The following is a 27571-nucleotide window of genomic DNA, read 5'->3' on the forward strand; positions in this document are numbered from 1 at the left end:
TAGCCTCCTAAGGGAAGTCCTGAGAGCGCCATTACATGAGTCATTTAAAACTAAAATGAACAAAGCACTTAAAGAATGTAGGGAAAAGTTCTGTCTTGGGCCCTCATCTAATGCCCATTCACTTCAACGGATTAGGCCCATTTGGAGGGGATTGGTCAAGATGTCTGAATATGCCTTTTCCATTTCTAATTTCTTTGTTTCTGTGATACTAAATGGAACCAGTGTCACTCAAATATCTACATGTTGACAAAAACTTTTGTTCTGGCTCAGTGGCTGGGCTTAAAGTACACCGTATTTAGGAGAGACTGATGTGGTAGTTGTCTTAGAATTCCTGCTGGAGTCTTGAGAATGACGCAGAGATTGCTTGGATAGATGAACTTATTTGTTGTTCTCTGGTAGAGCCTCCATAGCAGAGGTGTGGAAATATGAAGAAGGAATCAGAAAATATATATGCAGTAAAAAACCCTCTTTAGTAGACACTAGGGGAGTATGGGCGAGCTGTATGCCCATACCAAGGCTTTTGTTGCATAATTCTTATTATTATACATTTTATCTTTCAAAATGGTGTTAACAAATATATTATCAGAAGTCTGTTACATTATGTCATTTGTAAGGCTCCGTGTCTGTCACGGATGTCGCGGAAGTCACGGATTCCGGGACTTCTGCAGCGGCCCCCCAGCTAAGATTTAGTCGGGTATTTATAGTACAAGTCAAGGACAGGTCACGGGCCGTGGATTTTTGTTTATTGCCTGTGATCTGTCTGTACTTTTACTAAAAATACCCATAATTAAATCGTAGCCTTAGTCATGTATTATGGTTTGGAACACACACTTAATGTTAGTAAAAAGGACACCATCAATTTGAAATTAGTTCTAAAAATGAGTTAAAAGTAGTTGAAGGTCGTAACCACCCCTGAGTACCACTATCCATCTTTCTAGTTTTACAGTCCACATATTTACACAAATATGAAAGACCCACATAGAAGGGGAAACTGACTGTGTGACTGTATATAAAATGCTATGAAATACATAATGTAAACTGAAGAGGTAAAGGTTTTTTTCCCCCCATTGTTATCCGTTCTGTGATTTTTAGGTGTTACTTCTAACAAGTAGTTAGAAACACATATACTGCTAAACATTTTTATCCTTTGAACAGACTCCTGTTTCTTTGCCAAGTGTGTTATCTTAGGTGCTTTACCATTTTTTCTTTTCCACACACATTGCCAGAGTATTTTGGACTAGGTTTTAGCCCCGTCTTCCTTAATAATTATTTTGCTTAAATGAGATCTGTTTTCATTCTTTTTCTCCTGCTTTTAGTTTTCAAAATTATTTCAATTTTTTTGAAAACGGGTTTGTGTCTCTTTTATTTTATATATAGATTTTCTTGATAGCTGCCGGGCAAGTACTCTATTAGCAGAGTTAGAGGATGATGAGGATCTGCCTGAGCCAGATGAGGAAGATGATGAAAATGAAGATGACAATCAAGAAGATCAGGAATATGAGGAAGTTATGGTATAGTATATACCTATCATACAAAAATACTTTCCAATTAAATAAAGTATGCATATTAAAGGATATGTAAAAAACCCATAGATATGTTGGCAATGTGGAGACCTAGAACTGGCTTTTCTATGCTTAGAGCTTATTTAGAGTTATAATAAATACACAAGAGTACCCGTCCCATGTTCTGAGTCAACTTGACAAATTCTTAAAACAATTTAGCATAAATAGATGTTGACAGTTACTCGCTACTAGCACTATGCCAGCATTAACATAAATATACCAAATTAATAAACCTCACCAATTAAACCACTGTACTACCTCCACAATCTGACCCTCAGTCTGTTGGCCAGCAATTAAAAATAGGGCTTGCAGTGTGCCCTGAATGGTAATAAGCTTGGACAGTTACAGACCGTGATCAGGGGATGAAAGTTAAAAGGTTCAGGGCCCTGATAGTGCCCTTCCACCAGCCCCTTCTTTTTTGTACCAAAGGAGCCATAGCTGAGGTGCTTCCATGGCAGTATCTCGGAAGGAGAAAAGGAAATTTCGAACACTGGCAGGTCACCGCCTTTTCAGACCTTTATAGGCCAAAACCAGCATCTTAGAATCAGACCAGAAACCAATGAACAGCCAGTTCAGATCATAGACCACCAGTTTAATGTGCTCATGAAATGACACAACGTAACAAATAGTCTGCCAAATTCTGAGTACCTGCTGCAGTTTCTGGGTGGATTTAAGACACAGCCCCATGTAGAGAGCATTGCAGTAATGTAATCTCCAGGTGACAAAGAAAAATGATGATAGTTGCATCCAAAGTTTACAGTTCACTGTCAACATCAAAAGCAGTGGGTACAACCTTCTGGCTGTGTGGAAGTGAAAAAAGCTGATCTGCCATAGCTGCTACCTTCTCTCCTGTTATCAGTTGGGAGTCTAATCAGACTCCCTGACTGAGAACCTGATGCACAAATGATGGTAACACAACTTCAATAACAAGAGCCAGTGTTATTCTGGCCAAATCTTCTACTTGCTTCCCCTAGTTCAGTGATTCTCAACCAGGGATACGCGTACCCCTGGGTATATGCAGAAGTCTTCCAGAGGGTACATCTAGATATTTGCCTGGTTTTACAACAAGGCACTAGCGAAGTCAGTACAAACTAAAATTTCATAGCAGCAATGACTTGTTTATACTGCTCTATATATTATACACTGAAATGTAACTACAATATTTATATTCCAATTGATTTATAATTATATGGTAAAAATGAGAAAGTAAGCAGTTATTCAGTAATAGTGTGCTGTTACACTTGTGTATTTTTATGTCTGATTTTGTAAGCAAATAGTTTTTAAGAGAGGTGAAACTTGGGGGTACCCAAGACAAATCAGACTCCTGAAAGGGGTACAGTAGTCTGGCAAGGTTGACCAGCATCACTTCAGTGGTAATGGTGGTAATGGGTCTGAATTTCCTCTTAGTTTGCCTATGAAGTAATTCATCACATCTTCTCAGATGTGTTGAACACCTACAAATCATCTTGACTTCATTGGGATTCATGTGTGCTCACACTTTTGTAAATCTGGCCACTCAGATGCCTAAACATAGATTTAGAAACCTAATTTTAGGAATCCAAGTTTGACAGCTTTGGCCTTACTATTTTATCTTTCGAGGTTTCCTTAAACATTTCAGTTATTTCCATGGGAATTTGTGTACAACTTCTTGTGGCTAATTTAACGAGCAAATTGAAGTATTTTTAAATCCTAATTTTTGTTAGTGAATAAGAGATCCTGGTAAGGTTGTGCTTTCAGTGAAAACTTTGAAACTATCTCTAAATATAGATAACTAAATGTTTTCCAGTTAATTATTTTTAAGGCTAAAATTTAGTCATGGGTATTTTTAGTAAAAGTCATGGGCAATAAACAAAAATTCACTGCCCGTGACCTGTCCATGAGTTTTACTATAAATGCCCCTGACTTAATCTTAGCTGCTCCTTGGGCCCCAGGACACTGCTACTGTTCTGGGGCCACCCACTGGGATATGGCTGGCCCTGGGGCCACTGCAGGTGTGGAAGTCATGGAGGTCCCGGAAAGTCACGGTATCCATGACTTGTGTGACCTCTGTGACAGACTCTCAGCCTTAATTATTTTCCCTGTTGTCTTGTATTGATGAATAAAATTGTTGGGATTGGATGGGAGTGCATTCATAGCTACAAACAGAGTCAATTTGTGAATAGTATTCCCAATGTGTATTTAATAGTAGTATTTCCAAAATGTAGATCTCAAAGCACTTTACAAAAATGGGTAAGTATAGTTAACTCCCATTTTTTACTTGAAAAAAATGGAGGTTTTGACCTTGCTGAAGGTAACTTAAGAAGTTAGATCTTGGGACTAGAACCCCAGTACCTCCTTTCTAGTTCACTTTTAGTTTTACCTTTTATATAACTCTGCCTTATTTTGTAACTAGTCTTTTTTGTTTAACTGTTGATCAAATGGTTTCTGTGTGGAATCTTGCTTCAACAGGAAGAAGAGGAGTATGAAACTAAAGGTGGACGCAGAAGAACGTGGGATGATGACTATGTATTGAAACGTCAGTTTTCTGCTTTGGTTCCCGCTTTTGACCCAAGACCTGGCCGTACTAATGTCCAACAGACAACTGATCTAGAAATCCCTCCACCAGGTATGTTGGAAGAACACTGAGGTTACGTCTACACTGCAATTAGACACCCATGGCTGGCCCATGCCAGCTGGCTCGGGCTACAGGGCTGTTTAATTGCAGTGTATACTTCTGAGCTCTGGCAACTGCCTGCCTCGCAGGATCCCAGAGCCTGGGTTGCAGCCTGAGCCTGAAGTCTACTCTCCAATTAAACAGTCCCACAGTCCAAGCCCCCTGAGTCTCCTTCAGCTGTCATGGACCAGCCGCTGGTGTCTAATTTGCCCTGAGAGTTCTTGTTCACACTGTAAAAGCAAGTTACTGTAGGTCTTTTTCTTTCTATCTGTAGTGCCCAATAACTGGAAGAGAGTTGTGGCTTCAGCCTGCAAGAGGTGTACAATAAATAGCCATCCTTAGTACAGACAAATTGAAAAGACCCAGTATAAGGGGATGATATTAAGGCTTGAAGGAGAAATTTAAGTGCATCTGGTAATTTAAAGGGAAGGATGTTGTCAGGTCCCTTGCAATCCTTTGCTACAATGGGAGAACCTGATAGTGAAAGTGAATGAAAGAAATAAAGTAAACTATTCTGCTTTCATTGTCAAAGCTGATAAATGCAAAAAATAAACAAATAAGTAAATCTAGATTTTAGGAATTCCTTTAGCTGTTGGTAACATAGATATATCATGCTGTTTTTAATATAATTTTATCCTGACAGTTCCTTTCAGATATAGACATTTAATATTAAATCAGTAAATGTTCTTATAAGGGCATATTATTATTAATGTTAAGTAGTATGTGTGGAGAGTACTTATGTTTCATGAATTTCTTGTTAATTGTTTCTTAAATGATTTTACAAATACAGGTACACCCCACTCAGAACTCCTGGAAGAAGTTGAGTGTATGCCATCACCTCGTTTAGCTCTTACCTTGAAAGTTACAGGTCTTGGTACAACTCGGGAAGTAGAGTTACCCCTAACAAATTTCCGATCTACAATCTTTTACTATGTACAGAAATTACTGCAGCTTTCCTGTAATGGCAATGTGAAATCTGATAAACTTAGACGTATTTGGGAGCCAACATACACGTAAGAGATTATAAATATATCAATACATCTACAATGGTTTTATTTGAGGATGACTGGCTAAGAAATTGCTGTAAAAATGTATGTTAAGATTTGACTGCTTTTTTCTCACAAGAATCAAAGAAACTGATATCATATGCAACTAATAACTTGAGGGAGACAAGAGGGATTTTTGCAGCAATGTAGAGTGGATCTGAAGAGGGTTGCTTCTGCCTGCTGCTCTTCTAAAGATACAGTGTTGAAGGAGGTGCTGGGAAGTAATCAGTGTCCTTATTAAAACAGGGCTGCGATGGCCTACTGGGGATGTGACTCACTCCGTGGCCATACCCTGCTATATAGACTTTATGTGAAAGATCTAAACCTTTCTTACATTCTGTTGCTTGTATTCTAATTTTTTATATATGTTATTTTATTGCAGATTCATTGTGGTTTTTGTAGTGCTTTGTAGAGTTTTGGCATGGCTGATTTTGTATCTCTGATTTCAATAATGAAATTAGTGTTCATTACAGGGGGGAGGTTTTCCATTCCATGAACTGTGAAACATCATACATTATTAATGTATTTTGGTTTTCTTCTGAGTCCCTATCCCAGTTATCTTTTCAGTAGTAGTGTATGTTCACTCATCCTTACCTTGCATCCAAGGAACTAACAGGTTTTTCTCTAAGAAGCCATTTTCAGTATTGTTCCCTGAGGGTATGTCTGTGCTGCAATTAGGAAGTATGTTTGTAGCAGGTGTAGACATACCTGAGCTACCTTTGATCTAGTTAGCCTGATCTACTTTAGAAGCCTTCAGTCATGTGCTTCAGGGTATATCTACACTGAATTCAGGAAGTGTGATTGCAAAATAGGTAGACATATCTGAGCTACCTTTTGATATAGCTAGATCAAAGCTAGCTCAAGTATCAATAGCAGTGAAACTGTGGCAACACAAGAGGCTGCACGTGCTAACCTCATTCCCCCGCAGGACTCTAGTACAGATGTGAGCAGCTGCCAGGGTTTCACTGCTATTGCTACTTGAGCTCACTTTGATCTAGCTACATCAAAGGTAGCTCAGATATGTCTACATACGTTTGTCACACCTCCCGATTGTAGTGTAGACATACCCTGAAACATGACTGAAGGCATCCTAATGTAACCATATCCTTTCCCTACCTCTAGATAAATTCTGTTAGCACCATTCTAGAGACCAGCATTTGTAAGATCACTCAGGCCCCATTTAAGAAAATGGGGCTTAAGTGCTTTGCCAAAAAGGAATGGCCTTAAACACGTGTTTCTGAGCATGAGTTGAAGTGTTCTGCTGAGTTGGGACATCTCACACTTGCTACCTGGAAGAACTGCTGCTACTGCTCTTTCGCAACTTCCAACAAAACAATAAAGTATAACTGCAGAATGTAGAGGCTGTACTAAGGATTCTGAGTGAATCAATATAGCATTATTTAAATATCTTCTGCTATTCTGAAAAGCTATTTAAAAACATTAACACTAATGTTTTCATGTTTAGAATCATGTACAGAGAAATGAAGGATTCTGATAAAGAGAAAGAGAGTGGAAAAATGGTAAGACTAATTTTGGTACTTTTGCTAATCCCTACATTGTGTGGCTGTTTAAATTATAACAAAACAAATCATTGCAGTTTGCGAAATGCAACATTTTTTTAAAAAGCACTAACATAGTTCTTGAATATTTAGAAGATATGAGTGAAAATTTTTGTAAATGCATGTTCCTAAAGAAATTGTGTATAATGCATGTGAAATCTTTAGGACTTTACAATCAGGAAAGACCAACATTTGGTGGTTCCTGTTGTAGGGTTGCTGGTCAATAGAGCATGTGGAACAGTACCTTGGCACTGATGAATTACCAAAGAATGACTTGATAACCTACCTGCAGAAGAATGCAGACTCAGCTTTCCTGCGCCACTGGAAATTAACCGGCACTAATAAAAGTATTAGGAAAAACAGAAATTGTTCTCAGCTCATAGCTGCATACAAGGTATATGTCCGCATCCAAACATTTTTTTTTGGTTGGGAATGGCTGTGTGCTTCGTTTTGCAGCTTTGAAGGTTCTTGAGGAGGAGGGGTGTGAGGTGTGACTACAAAATTGCTGTATGGTTCATGTGCCAATATCAAGTTTAGTCTTTGCTGGCTCCATTTCTTTTGTATGCCTCTTTGTCAAGAGCATTAATATTAAAAAGCGCTCAGATCGTAGCCTGGACCATAGTACTGTTTGTACTTTTAAAAGTTTTAATTCTCTAAAAGCCTAAACACAGTAACCCATTCTTGTTTGTAAAGTGATTAATTTACTTTGATACACTGTTGTAAAAATACTAGTCTCTATATTTTCATTCTAATAACCCTTTTTACAGGATTTTTGTGAGCATGGATCCAAGTCTGGATTGAGCCAGGGAGCCATTTCCACTCTTCAGAACTCTGACATTCTTAGTTTGGCAAGAGAACAACCTCAGGCCAAAGCTGGTAGTGGGCAGAATTCCTGTGGTGTGGAAGATGTTTTACAGTTACTCCGTATTCTGTATATAGTTGCAAGTGACCCTTACTCAACACGAACTTCTCAAGAAGGTTTGTAAGTAGCCTAACATGGTTTATTCAGCACTTTACCAAAAACAAAATAAACAAGTTCTTTTCATATTTTCAGAAGGAGATGAGCAGCTTCAGTTTAATTTTCCACCAGATGAATTCACAAGCAAAAAAATCACTACAAAAATTCTGCAACAGATTGAGGTAAACATAATCTAAATGCTATAATTTTAAGACTGTTTATATTCTTGATTGCTTTGGTTGTATGAAATTTAATAGCTGATTTGGTCATTTAAACTTCTGGATTCTTTTGCCCTTATTTGTCACATAGGTAAATTTATTTCCCTATTTTTAAAATCATTACCTTTTTTTTTAAGCAATACAGTCTAACCAATCCAGATATAAAATATGATGGAAAAAGAGGAATCTAATCATATTAAAGATTGCACAAATATTGTGCCCTCCAGCCCATGAAAAATAAATCAGCTGAGCCTACTAAAATGGAAAAATCTCCTAGCTGGCACAGTCAATTTATCAAAAAAACCCGAGGAATACTTGTGGCACCTTAGAGACTAACACATTTATTTGGGCATAAGCTTTCGTGGGCTAAAACCCACTTCCATCAGATGCATGCAGTGGAAAATACAGTAGGAAGATATATATAGATATAGATATACACATACAGAGAACATGAAAAAATGGGGGTTGCCATACCAACTCTAACAAGACTAATCAATTAAGGTGGGCTATTATCAGCAGGAGAAAAAAAATCTTTTGTAGTGATAATAAGGATGGCCCATTTCAAACAGTTGACAAGAAGGTGTGAGTAACAGCAGGGGAAAAATTAGCATGGGGAAATAGTTTTTAGTTTGTGTAATGACCCATCCGCTTCCAGTCTTTATTTAGGCCTAATTTAATGGTGTCCAGTTTGCAAATTAATTCCAGTTCTGCAGTTTCTCATTGGAGTCTGTTTTTGAAGTTTTTTTTGTTGAAGATTTGTGACTTTTAGGTCTGTAATTGAGTATCCAGGGAGGTTGAAGTGTTCTCCGACTGGTTTTCTAGTGTTATAATTCTTGACGTCTGATTTGTGTCCATTTATTCTTTTGCGTAGAGACTGTCCGGTTTGGCCAATGTACATGGCAGAGGGGCATTGCTGGCACATGATGGCATATATCACATTGGTAGATGTGCAGGTGAACGAGCCCCTAATGGTGTGGCTGATGTGATTACACAACAAACTAAAAACTATTTCCCTATGCTAATTTTTCCCCTACTGTTACTCACACCTTCTTGTCAACTGTTTGAAATGGGCCATCTTGATTATCACTACAAAAGTTTTTTTTTCTCCTGCTGATAATAGCCCACCTTAATTGATTAGTCTTGTTAGAGTTGGTATGACAACCCCCATTTATACTTGCTCTTTGTTTTTTATCTGAGATCCATCACAAATTCCATCATCCTTTGACAGCAACATATCTAAAGATCTAAAGGCAGCCTTCAGTTGTCCATAGAGCTGCCTGTGGAAGGGCCTATGAGGCATTCTCAACATCTTCTTGAGGTTAATTCAAGATCTGCATAATGACTCAGGGGCACAGGTGCAATGGGGGACGAATAGGTTTGACAAGTTTTACACTAGATCTGGATTGAAGCAGGGATGTGCCCTGGCTTCAGCCCTATTCTGCAGTGCAATGGATTGGCTCCTTGAACAAAGCTTCGCCAATACTGGTATAACTGTCGGTTCAACTCCTTTTACTGACCTGGATTATGCAGATGCTGTTGTTTTCTTTGGCCCGGATGCAGACGACCAGCTTCCAGCATATGGAAGCTGCCCTTGGTCTAAAGGTTTTTTGGGCAAAAACAAAAATCCAGTGTCATCACAAAAGTGATACAACACAATTGTGCTGCTGGACAAACTGTGAAAGTAGTGGATGATTTCATCTGGGTAGACAGTAAATTGTTGTTAAATGGGCACAGCAAGCCAGACATTCTAAGGAGAATTGGTTTAGCAGCCTCTGTCATGAAGGACCTGCATAGGGTCTGGAGCCAGAAGAAGGTGAAATTATATACCAAAGTACGGGTTTATCAAATCTGTATGCATCTAATCTTCTTATATGGATCTGAAACATGGACATTGCTTAAACAAGGCATTAGGAGACTGGAAACATTTCATATATAGTAAAAGCTGTTTTATCCAGCATGTTGGGGGAATAGGGGGTCCCGGTAAATGAAAAATGCCAGTTAACTAAGAGGGAGGGAGTTTGGGTGTGGGTGCGGGGTTGGGGCACGGGAGGGGATGCAGGGCATGGGCTCTGGGAGAGAGTTTGGGTGTGGGAGGAGTGCGGGGTGCCGGATCTGGGGCCGCTCACCTCGGGCGGCTTCCCGCAAGCAGCTACCTGTCCCGGCTGCTCCTAAGCGGAGGTGCAGCAGGCGACTCTGCGTGCTGCCTCCTCAATTCCCATTAGCCAAGAATAGCAGCCAATGGGAGCTGCGGGGGCAGCGCCTGCGGGCGGAGGCAGCACACAGGGCCGCCTGCTGCGCCTCCACCTAGGAGCAGCGGGGACAGGTAGCCGCTTGCGGGAAGCCACCCGAGGTGAGCGGCCCCAGATCCAGCACCCTGCACCCCGTCCTGTGCCCCAAGTCCCCTCACGCACCCATACTATCTGTCAGAGTTCGCGCTCCACACCCCCTCCCATACGCCAACCCCCTGCTGGCCCTGTGCCAACTGGACTGTAAACTGGACTTTCAATGAAGATCAGAAATGCCGGTTTATAGAGCATTCCGGTTGGTGAAGTGCCGGATAAAACAGCTTTTACTTTACATTGCTAGTGGCGACTGCTGGGCATAAGGTGGTTTGATTATATCCGTAATAGGGATGTATTATTGAAAACTGGCCTTAAAAGGATTGAAGACCTCATTGGTTACTACCAGTTAGCATTTTCTGGTCATATAGCCTGCCTCAGAGATGAAGTCTCTATATATCAAGCCCTGCAGATTGGACTTGAGGTCAGGAGATGAGATTGCCTGGCCATGCACTGGCAACAGCCATGTGGTTGTCCGTGATTAACCTACCTCCATTAGATTAGTAATCACCCTCTAGAGCTTTTAGACACCTTGGTATAAAGCCATACAGTATGACCACTGACATCGTTCACTACAGACCCTTGCTATCTAAGAGTGATGATGGAGGTGGTGTTGTCGAGGCCAATGATATGGAACAATGAAGTGAAGTAACTAGGTTGTGGCTCCACTAGATCCAATCAGTGGAGTAATTTAGGCCTAACTTGGAGTTTGACAAGGAGCTGACTGTAGATACCAAGCCCCCTGCAGAATTTTGTTCAGGTTTATGCATTATTAACTTAACTCCTGTTCCAGGACCACATTCTTCCTTTGCTTATATTTGTGTAACATTTTGATGGAGTGCCATTGCATAGGTATAACTCCTTTGAAGACAATAGCATTGCATTGGTGTAACTGAGGGAAGAATCTGGCCTTCAGTATCTGTATTACTGATGATATTGAGAGCTAGAAAGAATTTGATATTTAGATCAGACTGAGCTTGCAAGACTAGCACTTAGAAAATCCATCTTTTTATATGTAAACTGATCAAATTTGATATGAAGTTGTTGATGCACAATAAAAATGAAACTTGAAGATATGCTATTTTTAAAGTGGAACCACATTTTATATCTAATAATTCTGACATTCCTGATTCTTAAAAATTCTTAGTTCCTTCACTCATTTTTGTGTGTCCCCTTTAAGGTCAATCAAAATTTCTTCAATTCCGCACCCCCCCTCCTTCCCCCCCCCCAGATATCTAGATAATGGCCTCAGGTTCTATAAATGAGTTACCTGAAGTCTTCAGATTTTTCTTTCAAGTTTTTCATGGTCCTGTGTAGGACATCCAGGTGCTTACATTATCTTTGCTCTGCTTAATCATTCCTGCAGTATTATTGAGCAGATCAGGAGAAACTCAACCTCAATTCTCAGGGGGAAAAAACGTTGGTCCTTGGTACTTCTCTTCCATCCCTTGTCCCAGTGGTTCATTATGTTTCTCAGTGGCTGGCTTGCCCTCAGGCACCTTACATCCCACTCAGACAGAGTCCTTGAAACTTCATCAGCCTTTTCATTCACTGATTTTAAAAAATGATTTTTACCCCAGTAGGCGTAAAAAGTCAGTTCAGAGTAAACCTTGTTCTCTGTGCATCTGTCGATCATGTTGTTTGGCAACCTGAACTGGTATTTTAAACAGTTATTTCTATGTTAAATTACAGGAACCATTGGCACTGGCAAGTGGCGCTTTGCCAGATTGGTGTGAACAGTTAACTAGCAAGTGTCCATTTTTAATACCATTTGAAACTAGACAGCTGTATTTCACTTGCACAGCATTTGGAGCATCAAGGTAAGAGACGTGATCATATCAGAATGAATGTATTCTGAGATGTCTTGATTTGTTTATTTAGGTTTTACAGTTCACTGTAAAACCTTTCTTTGACTTCCCTTAGCATGAAAAATTGTAGGAGTGTTTTTCTTTACCTATTTAAGGAGTTTTTAAAATAAACTTAATTTCTAAGAAAAGGGGGAAATCTGTGAATGTTTTTAATAAGATTTTTTTGATAACTTACAGCTATTTATTTATGCACTGTGCCAAGGGGTTCTGGGGTGGATGGCCTTTCTGTGGTTTGATGTTCCATAGGAAACGTCATGTTTGATCCTCAGCATGTCAGTTTAATTTGCATGTGTGCTGTAGCTGGCAGGTAATGCGATAACAGCTAATGATTTTGTTGGGTCTCAAATCAAATAGTTTATTACATGTTTTAATTTCAGCACAGACCACATTGGTAAGCATAGTTGTAAGAGAGTATAGACCAGGGGCGGGCAAACTTTTTGGCCTGAGGGCCACATCGAGTTTCCAAAATTGTATGGAGGGCCAGTTAGGGGAGGCTGTGCCTCCCCAAGCATGGCCCGGCTCCTGCCCCCCCCGCCCCCCTTCCCCACTTCTTGCCCCCTGATGCCCCCCCCCCCCCCCCGGACGCCTGCCCCATCCAACCCACCCCTGACTGCCCCCCGCCATCCCATCCAACCCCATTTCTCATTCCTGACTGCCCTCCCGGGATCCCTGCCCCATCCAACCACCCCTTCTCCCTGACTGCCCCCAGAACCCCTGCTGCCCCATCCAACCCTCCCCCCTTCCTGTCAGTCCCCACTGCCCCCCCAGGACCCCTGTCCTCATTCAACCTCCCTGTTCACTGCCCTCTGACCGCCCTGACCCCTATCCACACCCCCGCCCCCTGACCACCACCCCAAACTCCCCTGCCCTCTATCAACCCCCCCCACCCCCTTACTGCGCTGCCTGGAACACCGGTGGCTGGCGGCGCTACAGCCATGCCGCCCAGAGCACCAGGACAGGCAGCCGCACCGCCCAACTGGAGCCAGCCACCTCACTGCGCAGCACAGAGCACCGGGTCAGGCCACGGCTCTGCAGCAGCGCTGACCGGCAAGAGCTCGCAGCCCTGCCGCCCAGAGCATTGCGCCGGCGGCATGGTAAGCTGAGGCTGAGGGGGAGGGGGAATAGCAGGGGAAGGGCCAGGAGCTCAGAGGCCGGGCAGGAGGGTCCTGTGGGCGGATGTGGCCCACGGGCCATAGTTTACCCACCTCTGGTATAGACAATTAAGACACATTTGTGAGTTTAGTTTTATGTAATGAAAAGGAGAAGGAAGCATCATTGAACCATGGTAGCAGAGACTCGTGTTTAATACTCTAGAACTTTGATACTTCTAAAACTTTGTTACGTATGTGACACCTACAAACTACGTGATGGTGCAGCATGATATAAAGGTTTTATTGACATTAGTTTGGGATAATCTGCATAACTCTGCCAAAGTTGCATCAATAAAAATTGATACCCATATACCATGCCAGCATATTACCCTCTTCTTCCCCTAGCATTTCCTGTACTGAGCACAAGAAAGAGGAAAGCGAGACTTTGGTCCCTTATATCAGTTTCTGTTTATATATAAACAAAATATTTTTGTTCTGTAACATGCTGACATTAATCCTTCAGAGAAGTAGTGTGGAACAATGAGACTTGACATTTTCTCTGCCTAATGAAAAAAGTTCCTTTTTTTTCTAGCTCCGCGTTGCCATGAAATCTGAGTTTAAAATCTTGGTATTTTTATAGAATGGTATATAGCAGTGATACTCAAACTGAGGCTTGCGAGCCGCAAGTGGCTTTTTAATGTCTCTCCTGCAGCTCTGTGCAGCACATGATATTAAAATACTGTGATTTACTTATTAACCAGTCAGGATGTTTTTACTATATTATTAACCAATTGTAGTTGATAAAATAATATTTGGTCAGTCATTTTGCTGTGAGAATAATGCCTATATTTATCTATAAAATATAAAAATAGTAAATGAAACCATGAATTCACACTACTGTGGCTCTTTTGGGTAATGCTGATCACTAATTTGGCTCATGAATCACTGAGGTCTGTATCACTGCTATATAGAAAAGCTGAATCATGAACATCCTAGGCCTTGGGCCGGTATAATTTGAAGGGAGAAGGAGAAAACAGTTCTCTCTTCAGCTGATGAATGTGATGGCTGTTTGAAGTTGCTCAGGGATTTGGAATATTGAAATAACTCCTTGTTAGATGGATAAGTAGGTTTGTGATAAATTGCACTGGTTTGAGAAACTTAAACTGCACAAGCATGTGAAACATATCACATGGCTGTTATCTCCGCATTTATGTGCATGTGTTTATAATGCATATAATACAAGATAAATGTTTTACTGTGTTCTTTACATATAAAAGGCATCCTCCAGAGCATATTCCTGCAATTTATTTTTAATACTTTGTATATCTTTCAACTTACAGAGGCTCTCAAAGCACTTAAAAAAATTAAACCTCTTAGTAGCCCTGTGGGATATATAGTTTTATATAAAAATATATTAAGTGACTTGCCTACAGTTGAAAAGTAGCCAAGTGTGTAGATTAGGGAGTAGTTTGTTGATGATGATGATGACAGAGAGTATGAGAGAATTAAAAACAATGCCTTTGGATAGGTGGTGGTGGTAATAATTGCAGGTGTTCTTGTTTAATTGGTAAGGGCTTAAAAAACTTAACAGGGAGACAGACCCTCCCTGTGAAATTCTAACAGTTTTTAAGGAAATTATGGCTAAAATTACTTGATTTCTTTCTATCCTTTACACTGTTATGTTTTTACTTTTTCTTCTCTTAACTACATGTGTGAATGACAGTGTTTCAACCTTACTTGTGCATTTTCTGGCTTGTCTATTTGTTACAGTATTGGGTTATGTAACATAAAATACTCATCTTTATGACCAGTATAATGTATTCCTATTTCACAGACATAATGTGAGTTTTAATTTAATAAGTGTCTCCTTTGAGAACTTCAGATATAAATCACTACTGTAAGTGCAAAGCATTATTTCCTTTTATTCACTCCCATTGCAGTTAGTAGGAGTTATGCACTCAGGTCAGGTATTATATATCGGTGTTGTGTTTTGCTATATTGTTCATTTAACACCAGAAGTTGAGGATGATGCATTATATTAATGCAAAATGAATTATTACTTATTTGAATTTATAAAACAACAAGAGGTGTGTATCTAAACATTCTAGGTGCCTCTGAAAATGTTTAGAAATGCAACAAATCAATACAGCACATAGCGTTTAGGGCTTAACAGCATGTCTTGCACATCCACTTATCTCAGGGTTCCCATGAAAGAAATATGTTAGTAACTTACAATTTTAAGAAATATCTATATTTTTTTCTGTTACCAGAGCAATCGTATGGCTACAGAACAGACGTGAGGCCACTGTTGAACGGACAAGGACCACAAGTACAGTGCGACGGGATGATCCAGGAGAATTCAGAGTTGGACGCCTCAAACACGAGAGAGTGAAAGTTCCACGAGGTGAATCCCTGATGGAATGGGCTGAAAATATCATGCAGATTCATGCAGACCGAAAGTCTGTTCTAGAGGTAAAACATGTCTCCCTAGCAGAGTAGTTTTAAAACACTTTTATGGAAGGCAGCTGAGTGATATAGTTAGCTGACAAACATTGAGTCTTTTCTTTTTCTAATATTTCTTTTCATTCTTAACTTTCATTGTGTATTTCAGGTGGAGTTTTTAGGAGAAGAAGGAACAGGCCTGGGGCCTACATTGGAGTTCTATGCACTGGTGGCAGCAGAATTCCAGAGGACAGAACTGGGAACTTGGCTTTGTGATGACGATTTTCCAGATGATGAATCACGTCAGGTATGGATCATTTTTACTTGTGGTTGTTCAGAGAAAAACAAATACTATATGGTAATAAAAGTAGCTCACTGGTACTCTCACCAGCTGTTGAAAGTCTTGAATCCATGTGTTATAGGCAAGCCTGGTAGTACCACTTATTATCAAGGTTGCCTGACACTTCACATGATGACAGTACTGTTTTGGGGTTTTTTTGTTGCTAATAACTATGCCAAACTTTAACCATATAGGCTGAAATTTTCTATGCCAGGGATCTACCTTGGATTGAATTTTTTTGGAAGATTTCAGCTAAAATGGCTCCGCTGTTTCAGAGAACAAGATTAAGGGAAAATACATTTGTTTTGTCCACGTTAAGAAATTCTCAGCGTTGTTGATGAGAAGCCCTAGCCCCTCCATTCTGGCATTTTCTAACTATTGAGTGCTTGACTTTCATACTTTATCTTTTAATGTAGGGTTGTGTGTGTGTGTGTGTGTGTGTGTGTGTGTGTGTGTGTGTGTGTGTGTGTAGTTGATGATCTGAGCTGAGCGAACATAGGATTCAGGTTGCTCTTCTACTTTTACTACATATATTTGGATTACTGCATATTAACAAATACCACAACAACAATATTGAGTGTTATAGCTACATTTGAACTGAAATGAAAACTACAATTGTATTGGACTTGGAAGTGTTTTACATTTGAATAGACCACTTCTACAAATTTGTTAAACTGAAGGATGTTTATTAAATGTTTTTCTTCTGAGAAGGTAAATAGACTAATATAAACACAGTGTCTATATTTAAACTCATCTTGCACAAAGCTACCATTTCCCCCTTTTTTCCTTAAATCCAGGTTGATATTGGAGGTGGATTAAAACCCCCTGGATACTATGTACAGAGATCGTGTGGACTTTTCACAGCACCATTCCCACAAGATAGTGATGAACTTGAAAGAATAACCAAACTCTTTCATTTCCTTGGAATTTTCTTGGCTAAATGCATTCAGGATAACAGACTGGTGGATTTGCCCATTTCTAAACCTTTCTTTAAACTCATGTGTATGGGTGACATTAAAAGTAATATGAGTAAATTGATCTATGAGTCTCGGGGTGATAGAGACTTGCACTGCACTGAAAGTCAGTCGGAGGCTTCTACAGAAGAGGGACATGATTCACTGTCAGTAGGAAGTTTTGAAGAAGACTCCAAGTCAGAATTTATCCTTGATCCACCGAAACCTAAACCCCCTGCTTGGTTTAATGGAATTTTAACATGGGAGGACTTTGAATTAGTAAACCCACATAGAGCCAGATTTTTAAAAGATATTAAAGACCTTGCAGTTAAAAGACGTCAAATTTTAAGTAACAAAGGTCTTTCAGAAGACGAAAAGAACACAAAACTACAGGAATTAATGCTGAAGAACCCATCAGGTTCCAGGCCTTCGCTTAGCATAGAGGATTTAGGGTAAGAGATTTCATTTTTATATTTATACATACATTTATTCATACAGTTCTGATTAGTGGGATTACTAATATCCATATGTACATTCATAAAATACAAATTTCAGTTTCATTTCTGAAGACTCCAGTGATATATTTATTTAAAAGTAGTGGTGCTATCACAAGTTTTCTGGCAAAACCCAGGTTGGTTAATTACATTCTGTATCCTTAAAATTCTTGCATAGTGGCAGCTTGAAAATGTTTTTTCATTCCCATATTAAATGATTGCTGGGCACCATGCATTGTTTGCCATGTGGACCCTCAGAGTAGGCTGCATTTCATTATTGGATGAAATCATAACTTTGTTCAGATACAGTTTGTGAAGCCCTTTACTAAGAAAATAAAACAGTAAATACTCTGTTTCATCTCAAGCATATTTGTGATGTATTTTAGAAACATCCTTTACATGGCATTAACTGGTAATACCGTTGTTGTTTTGTTGTTGTTTAAAAACTTTAAACCCAGTATATGCTGTTTATATTTATTTTTTCTTTTGGAACCCAGACTCCACTGGGTTTACACTGGTTCTCTATGATTACAAATTAGCATGGCAGCTCTGTGTGTGAAAGCAGAGTCCACAACAGTGACAAACAAGAGTCTGGAGATCTGTAGAATTTGTCTGTATTATCAGTCCATTAAGGTTCCAGTCCTGCCACAGGCGTGACACATGCAGATCCCCGCACTGTCACATATTCCCATTGACTTCAGAGATGTTGCATGAGTACAAAGGGGTCCATCCATGCTGAGCCTGTTGCAGGATCAAGGCCTAAATGTCTAGTAACTTCAGTGGCTTCATGCTACCGCTGATGATGTCCCTGGAAATATTGAGAATGTTTGTTCCTGGTTGTATGATTTTAAACTAAAAGATGACCTACTAAAAAAGGTTTCAAAATTTAATTATAAAGATATTTTATGTTTAACTGTTTGAAACTTTAGACACTTGTCAAAGCAGAGTGGAAAAAGTGGACTATATGTGTAAATACACAAATCCATTGGAAAAAAATCTATATTTTATTATGTAGTCTATTGCATTGCTTTCTAATATGGTGTCAGCGTTCACATACTTATATAAAATGATCCACAAGCTGTTTTCATAGTAGTAAGATGAGATGCTATCCTTTTTTAGATACAAATCTAATATTTTCTGCAAAAGCAGTCACTGATTTGAATAATCTATTAAAACCTGTCCTTATTTTGCAGTCTGAATTTCCAGTTCTGCCCATCATCCAGAGTATATGGTTTTACAGCTGTGGATCTCAAGCCAAATGGTGAAGATGAGGTTAGAAAACAAACCCCCTTATGGGATTTTAACAGTATGCCATCTCAGCAATCATGTTTAATGCAACATTGACTCTTTTTTATATCATGTATATTTTCTTTATAGATGGTAACTATTGATAATGCAGAGGAGTATGTGGAGCTAATGTTTGACTTCTGCATGCAGACTGGCATACAGAAACAGATGGATGCATTTAGAGGTAACTTAACCATAGCAGATTATGTGCACATTTAGCTGGACACGTTGGCATTCAGGATCTCCTGTTTTAATACAGTGGTATAGAATGTCACCCAAAACCACGGTTTTAAAAACAAACTGCATATGGTAGAAAAATAATTATGGTTCCTAACGACTACTAACGTTAATATGTGTAGAAAATGGAAATAAATTATGGAGCTATACCTATCTCATAGAGCTGGAAGGGACCCTGAAGGGTCATCGAGTCCAGCCCCCTGCCTTCACTAGCAGGACCAAGTACTGATTTTTGCCTCAGATCCCTAACTGGCCCCCTCAAGGATTGAATTCACAACCCTGGGTTTAGCAGGCCAATGCTTAAACCACTGAGTTATCCCTCCCCCTGACACATTTTAAACTCACTGACATTTAGTATTGTGGTGCATGCTATTGCTAGCAAATAGTTATATACACACAAATCCCAATTCTAAACCAAGCACCAACTAGTTTAAAAGACTAGATGATTTGCTCAATTTAACCCAAACACTCATTTTTAAAAAATAAAAATGAGAGTTAAGGCATAGTAAACAGTTGATGCAGACAGGCTGACTATAGTGTTGACCAGTAAAGCTGCTGCCATTACTAACATTTGCTTTAAGTATAGTAATCCTATTTCTTCATTTGACTTAGCTAAAGAACCATAGTTTAAAAATATTAGTTCTAGTTTAATGATTAAAATGTTTAAAAGCTGAAATTATTTTGGATGCATTCTTGTGACTAGATTTTTTTACTTGTATCTTTATAAATTAAGATGGTTTCAATCGAGTCTTCCCAATGGAGAAGCTGAGTTCCTTCAGCCATGAGGAAGTTCAGATGATTCTTTGTGGAAATCAGTCACCATCTTGGGCAGCTGAGGATATCATCAACTACACAGAACCTAAACTTGGCTACACACGAGATAGGTGCCTATTAGTCTAACCTTGTTTTTAACATCACTTAAGAAATATGTGTAATGATAACATCCATATATTCCTTACATGAAGATTCTAAATTGGAGGGACTGCTGATCAGCGTGAAGACCATGTGGAACAAACACATGGCAGTGGATGTAATCTTTGTATTTCTCCAATAGATAGTCTTAATTCTGGATGAGGAGTTTGAGGTGGTGGTGGTGAAAAAACAGAAAAATGAGATTGACATTCAAAAGAGTAGGTTACTAGAACCCCAATGTTAACTTCTTGCCACAGAAACTTTTAGAGATAACATTAATTTGGTTTTATTTTTACTTACATGGTGTTTAAATTGTAATTCATTTGGGAATTATTCTGGAATCAATTTTTATTTCTATTAAGGAAGGCTGCTAGAAAGAACCCATGCAGTTTTGTGACCTCCCTCAGCTGGTTTTGCAGCAGTAGAATACAAATTAATTTTTCTTAGGTGTATTGGTGTTATAGTACTGAAGATGCTGTGTAGCAGGGGTCTTCTGTGTACCCATTCTGTTTGCAAGTATGAGCATATGCTGGCTGATGCACTGCTAATGCATTGTCAGGGTGCAGTTCATTAACTCTATCATTGATATAAAGGAGGTGGGAGTGTCTCTTTGTTTGTAGGGAACCAGAGTTTAAAACAGTGGTGTCTGTAGGGAAAGCATGGGGGAGAAATTTTAGGCTGAGGCTTATGTTTTAATAGTTGTTTGAGTTACCAATTAAGTGAAAACACAGGAAGTGGGTATGTTTGAACACTGAAGGTTGAATTCTCAGTTACACAAATGCCCCTTTGCACCACTCTGGTGGTGTGAAATGATTTTAAAGGGCCCTTCATGTAACTGAGACGAGGCCCAGTATGTGTGGATTCTGTTAAGAGCAGGCTTGGAACTCTACCTAGTTACCAATTCACACACAAGGAATAAATGGAGATCTGTTAATTCCATCTCCAGTAGTAACATGGGGAATTGATATGTCCCTCTGTAGGTTTTGCCATGTAACATCTGGCAAAGAAATTTTTAAAAATATAATTTTCATCTTTTTCTTTCTTATAAGTGCTTTCTTAATTCAGTAATGAACTGGCATGAATGTTTTAAACAAACAGTTGCCTTTTAAGTTTGTGTAAAGACGTTGGTTTTAATGTCTCAAGTTACAAAATTCTCTTTCCTTCATCACAAACATTTTGTTGATGTTCATATATTTTTAATTTTTTTTTTTAGTCCTGGATTCCTTCGATTTGTGAGAGTTTTGTGTGGTATGTCTTCGGATGAAAGAAAAGCATTTCTCCAGTTCACTACTGGCTGTTCAACACTCCCACCAGGAGGACTGGCTAACCTACACCCCCGGCTCACTGTTGTGCGCAAGGTATAGGCTCTTCAGGGTACCTCTCAACTTAAGCTTTTTGCTTACAAAAAAACTACATCTGCCACATAAATAAATGTTAACCTTACATCAACACTCACTATTTTCTGTCAGCCTTTCAATGCCAAACTCCACTCCAGCTCTTCTCTGACTTTGTACTCTCATATATATTCTCATAAAAAGGAATTAAGGAAATGTGTATGTAAACTAAGTACACTTCAATCTCTCCTAGCCTTTTTCTGGTTGATACACCCATCCTTTGGCATCTCACTGTTTTATGTAGGAAGTAGAGCTGGGAGGGAAGCAGTTTTCCCGTCTTGTGAAAATTTTCAGAGATTTCAAAAATTTTCCCTTTTTACATTGGGGCAAAACTGAAACCTTTTGAAATTTTTCATCAGAATTGAGAGAGAGACCGAGCATGCGCACCATCCCAGAATATCCAGTAGCCCAGTGGGTGAGGAAATCACCGGATATGTGGGACGCTCAGGCTCAAGTCCTTGCTCTTGCCGGATTTAAAGTAGGAACTTGAACCTGGATTTCCCACATCCCAGATGTGTACTCTAATCACTGGGCTATTTGGTATTCTGGGGTGGGTTCCTCTCTCTCTCTCTGGGTTTGACTACACATTTCTGGACCTGGGAAACCTTTCCGAAGAGAATTACACTGAAACGGATACGTTTCTGCAAAAAGTTTCAATTGTGGCAATTTGGAATTTGCCAAAAACAACAACAGAAATCTGTGAAAAAATTCCCAGCCAACTCTAGCATGAAGTAGATTGTAAATTCAACAGAGGAGAAAGGACCTATGTATTTTTATCATATATGTATAATACAATAAACTATAGCAGTACATAAATAATATTCATCCTTCCCTATTCTCAGGTTGATGCTACAGATGCAAGTTATCCATCTGTGAATACCTGTGTGCATTACCTTAAATTGCCTGAGTATTCCTCTGAGGAGATTATGAGGGAGCGCCTGCTAGCTGCTACTATGGAAAAAGGCTTTCATCTCAATTGAATTGCTCTGTGCAACATGGGACATGAGAAACTGTCTATGATATTAGTGAAGCCTCTTGTGTTTGTGTGCAGAAAATATGATCTCCACGCTGTGCTCTGATGAGACTTACCTTTTTTCCACCTGTGAGGCTTTAGGAACACGTGGAAAAAGTTTGTTAGCTGCTAATGACAAAACAAATCCCTGTAACTACACAGCCAGCAAGTAAATGGCACAGAACACTGTGTGATGCTTCAAGGGCTTGCACGACTGGAAATTAAGGTGGTTCTCTTTGACTGTTCCAAAGAGCAGATCTTCAGATTTTCAGTGTTCACTGATATCAATTTCTAAGTGTATTTGTGTAAAGTTTGTCATTTAATACCTTGTACACTACAGTTGCCATCACTGATCCCTGTTTTGCTGGCTTTAAACTAACTGGTCAAAAACTTGCTTCCTTAAATCTTAGAGTTAATGGGCATCACAAGCTTTTTCTTTCTTTCTTTTTAATGGTGCCTGCACTATTGGAGTATTCTAGTGTTGTTTTTTCTTTTGGGAGGGGGGGGGTTGTTTTTTGCATATAATCATGCACAACTTTTTTTTTTTCCTTTCAACTGGGAATATATTTTGATTTCTTAAATGCCCTGCTATAAAGATCAAATCCTTAAGTGTGTTAGTGCAGCTCAACAATAAAGCTATTAAAAAAACAAAACAAAACACTGGTTTCTGGTGCAAGGCACACTTAAAGCAAGTTTTACTTTTGGTTGTACTTTCCTTGTATATTATAAACATTTATTTAACTTGTTGCAGTTTGAAATTTAAAAAAATTTCCAATGTGTATGCTCAACAATAATCATTAAAATGTTTGCAGCGTACAAAAGTGTCTCCTCTGGCTATTTCTCTCATACTCCTCAAATATGAGTACATAGACTAGATATCTTTATTTTGATTTGGTCAGATGTAAGTGTTCTGAAAGCATTACTTTTGAAGAAATTTGGCTTATTTTTCTAAGTTTAAGAAAAATAGAAATTGGGGTATAAGAGCAAATAAGTGACCTGTTCATTAGCTTGTCTGTTGGCTAAGCCAGGGCGTTCAGAGTTTCGCAGTGTAGCTTTCTGAGAACTAGCTTGGCAGATACTGAAGACACTGTGCAGCACTACAGCTGTTTTTCAGACATGATATGAACGATACTAAGTTTGCATATTGCATCAGAGTGAATGACTGTACCCCACAACATGCAATTGATTAAAGTTTTTTGAGGGAGCAATGGCTGTCTTGATTGAACCATGTATTGTAATTTTTTTGTGGTGGTCAGTGACTGCTTATAAAGATGAAGTAAATAAGATGTTACTACACTTTTACCAGAAGTGTCTTGAAACAATCAATAGCTTATAAGAAAAATGCATATTTCTCAGTCCCCTCCATGTAGCAGTCTTCAGCATGGGGTGTTTCCCATCTCCAGGTCAACTGCAGACAGACCAGATCTGTGCTCTGAGCCTGGGCTTGGGACTGCCTCTCAAAAAGAACCCCCCAGAATTCTAGGCCTCCAACCAGCACACATGCAGACTCTAGGACTCCCCTTTGGAGAAGAGCTTTCCCAGGATTTTTAAGAGGTTTTTTTTGTTTTTGTTTTTACTGTTTCCTCATTGGTTTAGAGGGCTTTTTCCTCAAAACTAAAGAGGAGACTAACAAATTTATTACCAAGTGTGAGGTCAGTCTAATGAGACATTCATTTAACAGCAGGATACCAATGGAGGAAAAATAACTTTTGAAGTAATGAGAGTGGCCCATTTCAGACAGTTGACAAGAAGGTGTGAGTAACAGTAGGGGGAAATTAGTATTGGGGAAATTAGGTTTAGGTTTTGTAATGACCCAACCACTTCCAGTCTTTATTCAGGTCTAATCTGATGGTGTCCAGTTTGCAAATTAATTCCAGTTCTGCAGTCAGGTCCAGAAAGACAATTTTTTTAAGGAGGGTTTGAAGAACAACCCCTCTCCTTCCCCCGCCTTTCCTCTCAGAAATGGCAGACAGACAGCAGACCACAGGAACCCAGCTCCCAGCTGGCGTGTGGGCAAGTTCCATGCCAAGATGGTTGAGCAGGCCCCACTGTTGTACTGAGGCAGTTCAGCAGGCCTCCTGGAAGCTCCTTTCACCAAGTCCAGGGCAAAAATCAGTGGCATGGAGACCAGGAGTAAGTAAGTAAGGGTCAGACTGCCTGACAGGGAGGGTGCTAGAATGAAAATTTTATGCAGCTGATTGTACTTTTACCATAACCAAATGGATGTCTGGTGTAAGAACCAATGGGACCTACCTTAAATATGATAGTCTAAAAGGGAATGAAGATGGATAGTTTAAATATGGAGGTTTTCACCTCTCAATACCAGTCTGAACCTAGTTTACAGTAGCAGGTGATTAGAAAATGAAAGTAATTACCAATTGAGTTCTTTAGTGACTTTTGTGAAAGATGACAGACAGTTGTCCATGTCACAGTATTTCACTTAAAGACCAGTCATTGAGCTCTCTTCTACTGCTCCTAAAGATTTTTAGATTAGTTTGGGTACATTTGGTCGGTATTAGGAAACTTACAGATCTGAGGCACCTCTTCTGTAGATTTTACTCAAGACTTGGACAAGCAGTGAATATACTGCGAAAAACACCTAATGGTATGCTGAGGGTTGGGGGAAGAAAAGCTGTGGTGATTGTGATCCCATTACTAACAATTTTGTGGGCTCCCCCAGCTGGCAGTTGTGAAAGAATACTGATATTACAAACAAGAAACTGATGTGAAAAGGAGAACCTTTATTTTCAAGTTTATAAGCAAAATACTAAAACATTACACTAAGAAAATTAAACTACTCAAGTAGCAACTTCCTTTTGAGTATGATAAAGAACAATTAACCTTTTATTAACATAACAGAATTAAGTGTCCAAATCGTTTAGTTACAATTTCCATAGTATTCAGTAACCTTTATTACAGCCATCACTGTAGTATTTGAGTGAACACAAACTTTACACTCGGTTCTATACAAAAGCATATAGGATAAACCTGTCCTTGTGAAGACTGGACCTAGTAGAAGATTGGTCATATCGGTACAGAAGTTAAAGAGCTTAAGATACATAACTTATGAAAACAAATTTGAATGATAATATGGTATAAAGTATTAAAGCAAGAACTGAAACAACTTGGAATTATACTAATATTTTCTAACTCATCTTCTCCATCCCTCCATCCTTTTTTTGGAATGAATGAGGTGAGGCCTGGTCCATACCTAAAACTTAAGTTGCCCTAGCTACATCACTCAGGGCTGTGAAAAATATCATACCCTGTGCAATATAGTTAAGTCTAAACTTCAGTGTAGACACAACTAGGTCCCGCCTCTCAAGTAGGTGGATTTACTACTGCAGCTGAAAAACCCTTTCCGTTGCTGTAGTAAATGTCTACAGTACAACAGCGTAGCTACAGCTGTGCTGCTGTAGCGCTTGTAATGTAATGTATAGCCACAGACATACAAGGCTTCATGAATATTTTTCCCCTAACAGAATTACAAATACTAAAACAAAATGGTTACTTTTTAGAAAGACAAGTGCTGTGTCAACTGACATTTGCCTCTTTGAAAAAGTTCCTGTTGATCCCTCCCCCTCCCAATTTTTACCTTTACATTGACATGGAATATTTTGTTCAGGGGTTGGAGGAGAAAGAAAGAGGGAATATGCATTAGATTTCTTTGCTTCAATATGTTCCAGCAAGTTGAAAATACTGCAAGATTTCACCTTAGGAAGTCTCAGAAAATAGCTGTAGGGATGTTGTGGGGTTTTCAGAATACATTCCTTTGTAAAATACATTCCTCAGTAGGCTTGTTTCTTTCTAGCTTTCTGCCATTTTGTCAAGAACAAATAGAGGTGCAAGAATTCTATTCTTGTTGGTTTCCACGATGCAGCCATTTAACACCATTTCATCCAAAATTATGTGCACTCTATCCAAGTTGAACATTATCTAGGAACATTTCAAGTTAAGTAATTTTTATTTACAAGTATTGAACAGTGAAGACTCATTCAGAGGAAAATCTTACCTGCCTTTGTCTTAAGCATTTCATGTTCTCAACCCTCTTCTCTGATTAAAACTTTCAAGTGTGGGTATTTGTAAATTTGCACCTTGAGAGTAGGTTAAATTTATTTTAGTAGCAATAATACCCATGTCAGACGTAATGTGTTTCACCTTTTTATTGTGTTAGTCACATGTCGAAGTGTCAGTGGGAACGGATAACTGCAGTTGTCTCTCTGTATTAGAGAAGATGAGGCACTGACAGCGTAACTTAATTTGAACAATTACTATCTGGACAAAGTTTTTAGTATAGGCTTGTCTGAGTTCACTGCCAGTTGATGGATTTTACGGAAAGAATAGTTTCTGCTTATCATAGATACAAAATGCAATCAGTAAGATACCACAAACTTGAATGTGACTATGAATAATGCTAAGGATATGTCTCCATTGCACCTGGGAGAGTGCCTCTCAGCTAGTGCAGACAGACACACTAGCTGTTCTTGAGTTACCATAGCGGTTGCAGTGTGGATGTTGCAGTGTGGGTGGCAGCCCAGGCTAGCCATCTGAATACATAACGTCCATGTGGCTAGTTTGTGTGCTAGTAGAACTAGCGCAGGAGGGCTGCCCGGGCTGGGAGGCATGCTCTCAGCTGCAGTGGAGACAGACCCTAAAAGCACATCTATGTACACTGCATTTCCGTTAAACAAGATAATTCTTAGTCTGTTCACGTCTGACTGATACCAGCATTTTCAAGGCTGACCATTTTGGGTTTTTTTCCCCCCTCTCCCTAACATCACTTATTTGGTGTAATGGAAAAATCAAGTTTCAAACTTGTCTAGTTTTATAAGCTGATATGCTATTAGTCTATTGTAATTTACACAGAGGATAGCTAAGAGTGATTTCATTAATTTACACTCCTTTGTTAAGGAATAGAATTTAATAAAGGTTTCATTTTTAAAATGATTTTAAATGTACTTAGCGCCTTCAAGATTTGCCTAGTGAAATGGGGCAGCTGAAAGGCAAAAATCTGAAGCTATACAAATGTGTGTCCTTTTGCGCTATATGAAACTCCTCCATTAACGTATCTTAACTGCTTTGGCCTTGGCAAATAAATGACAAGTTTTATACCAGCAAAAATATGTTCTATACACACTAGTATTCATTGAACAAATGTGATGTGGGAAAAGTGGGGCTAAGTAAAACATGTCCTGCTTTTCCTATT

At 39.2% G+C, this 27571-nt stretch overlaps 2 protein-coding genes across 2 annotated transcripts in view; one reads left to right on the plus strand and one right to left on the minus strand.

The window, feature by feature from the left end:
• HECTD1 (HECT domain E3 ubiquitin protein ligase 1) overlaps positions 1–23178 on the plus strand; it is a 94458-nt gene extending 71280 nt beyond the window's left edge. The window contains exons 26-41 of the mRNA XM_065402935.1: positions 1378–1511; positions 4011–4167; positions 5006–5228; positions 6727–6781; positions 7032–7214; positions 7588–7798; positions 7875–7960; positions 12028–12155; positions 15565–15766; positions 15906–16043; positions 16874–17481; positions 18717–18795; positions 18901–18994; positions 19781–19931; positions 21173–21317; positions 22196–23178. Coding sequence (XP_065259007.1) covers positions 1378–1511; positions 4011–4167; positions 5006–5228; positions 6727–6781; positions 7032–7214; positions 7588–7798; positions 7875–7960; positions 12028–12155; positions 15565–15766; positions 15906–16043; positions 16874–17481; positions 18717–18795; positions 18901–18994; positions 19781–19931; positions 21173–21317; positions 22196–22333 — 2732 coding nt within the window. The 3' untranslated portion in view covers positions 22334–23178. The remainder of the gene's footprint in view (positions 1–1377; positions 1512–4010; positions 4168–5005; positions 5229–6726; positions 6782–7031; positions 7215–7587; positions 7799–7874; positions 7961–12027; positions 12156–15564; positions 15767–15905; positions 16044–16873; positions 17482–18716; positions 18796–18900; positions 18995–19780; positions 19932–21172; positions 21318–22195) is intronic.
• A 1915-nt stretch (positions 23179–25093) lies between these two features.
• AP4S1 (adaptor related protein complex 4 subunit sigma 1) overlaps positions 25094–27571 on the minus strand; it is a 39247-nt gene continuing 36769 nt past the window's right edge. The window contains exon 6 of the mRNA XM_065404211.1: positions 25094–26301. Within this exon, the coding sequence (XP_065260283.1) occupies positions 26173–26301 (129 nt within the window). The 3' untranslated portion in view covers positions 25094–26172. The remainder of the gene's footprint in view (positions 26302–27571) is intronic.

Source organism: Emys orbicularis, chromosome 4 (assembly GCF_028017835.1).
Source record: "Emys orbicularis isolate rEmyOrb1 chromosome 4, rEmyOrb1.hap1, whole genome shotgun sequence".
NCBI classification, from domain to species: domain Eukaryota; kingdom Metazoa; phylum Chordata; order Testudines; family Emydidae; genus Emys; species Emys orbicularis.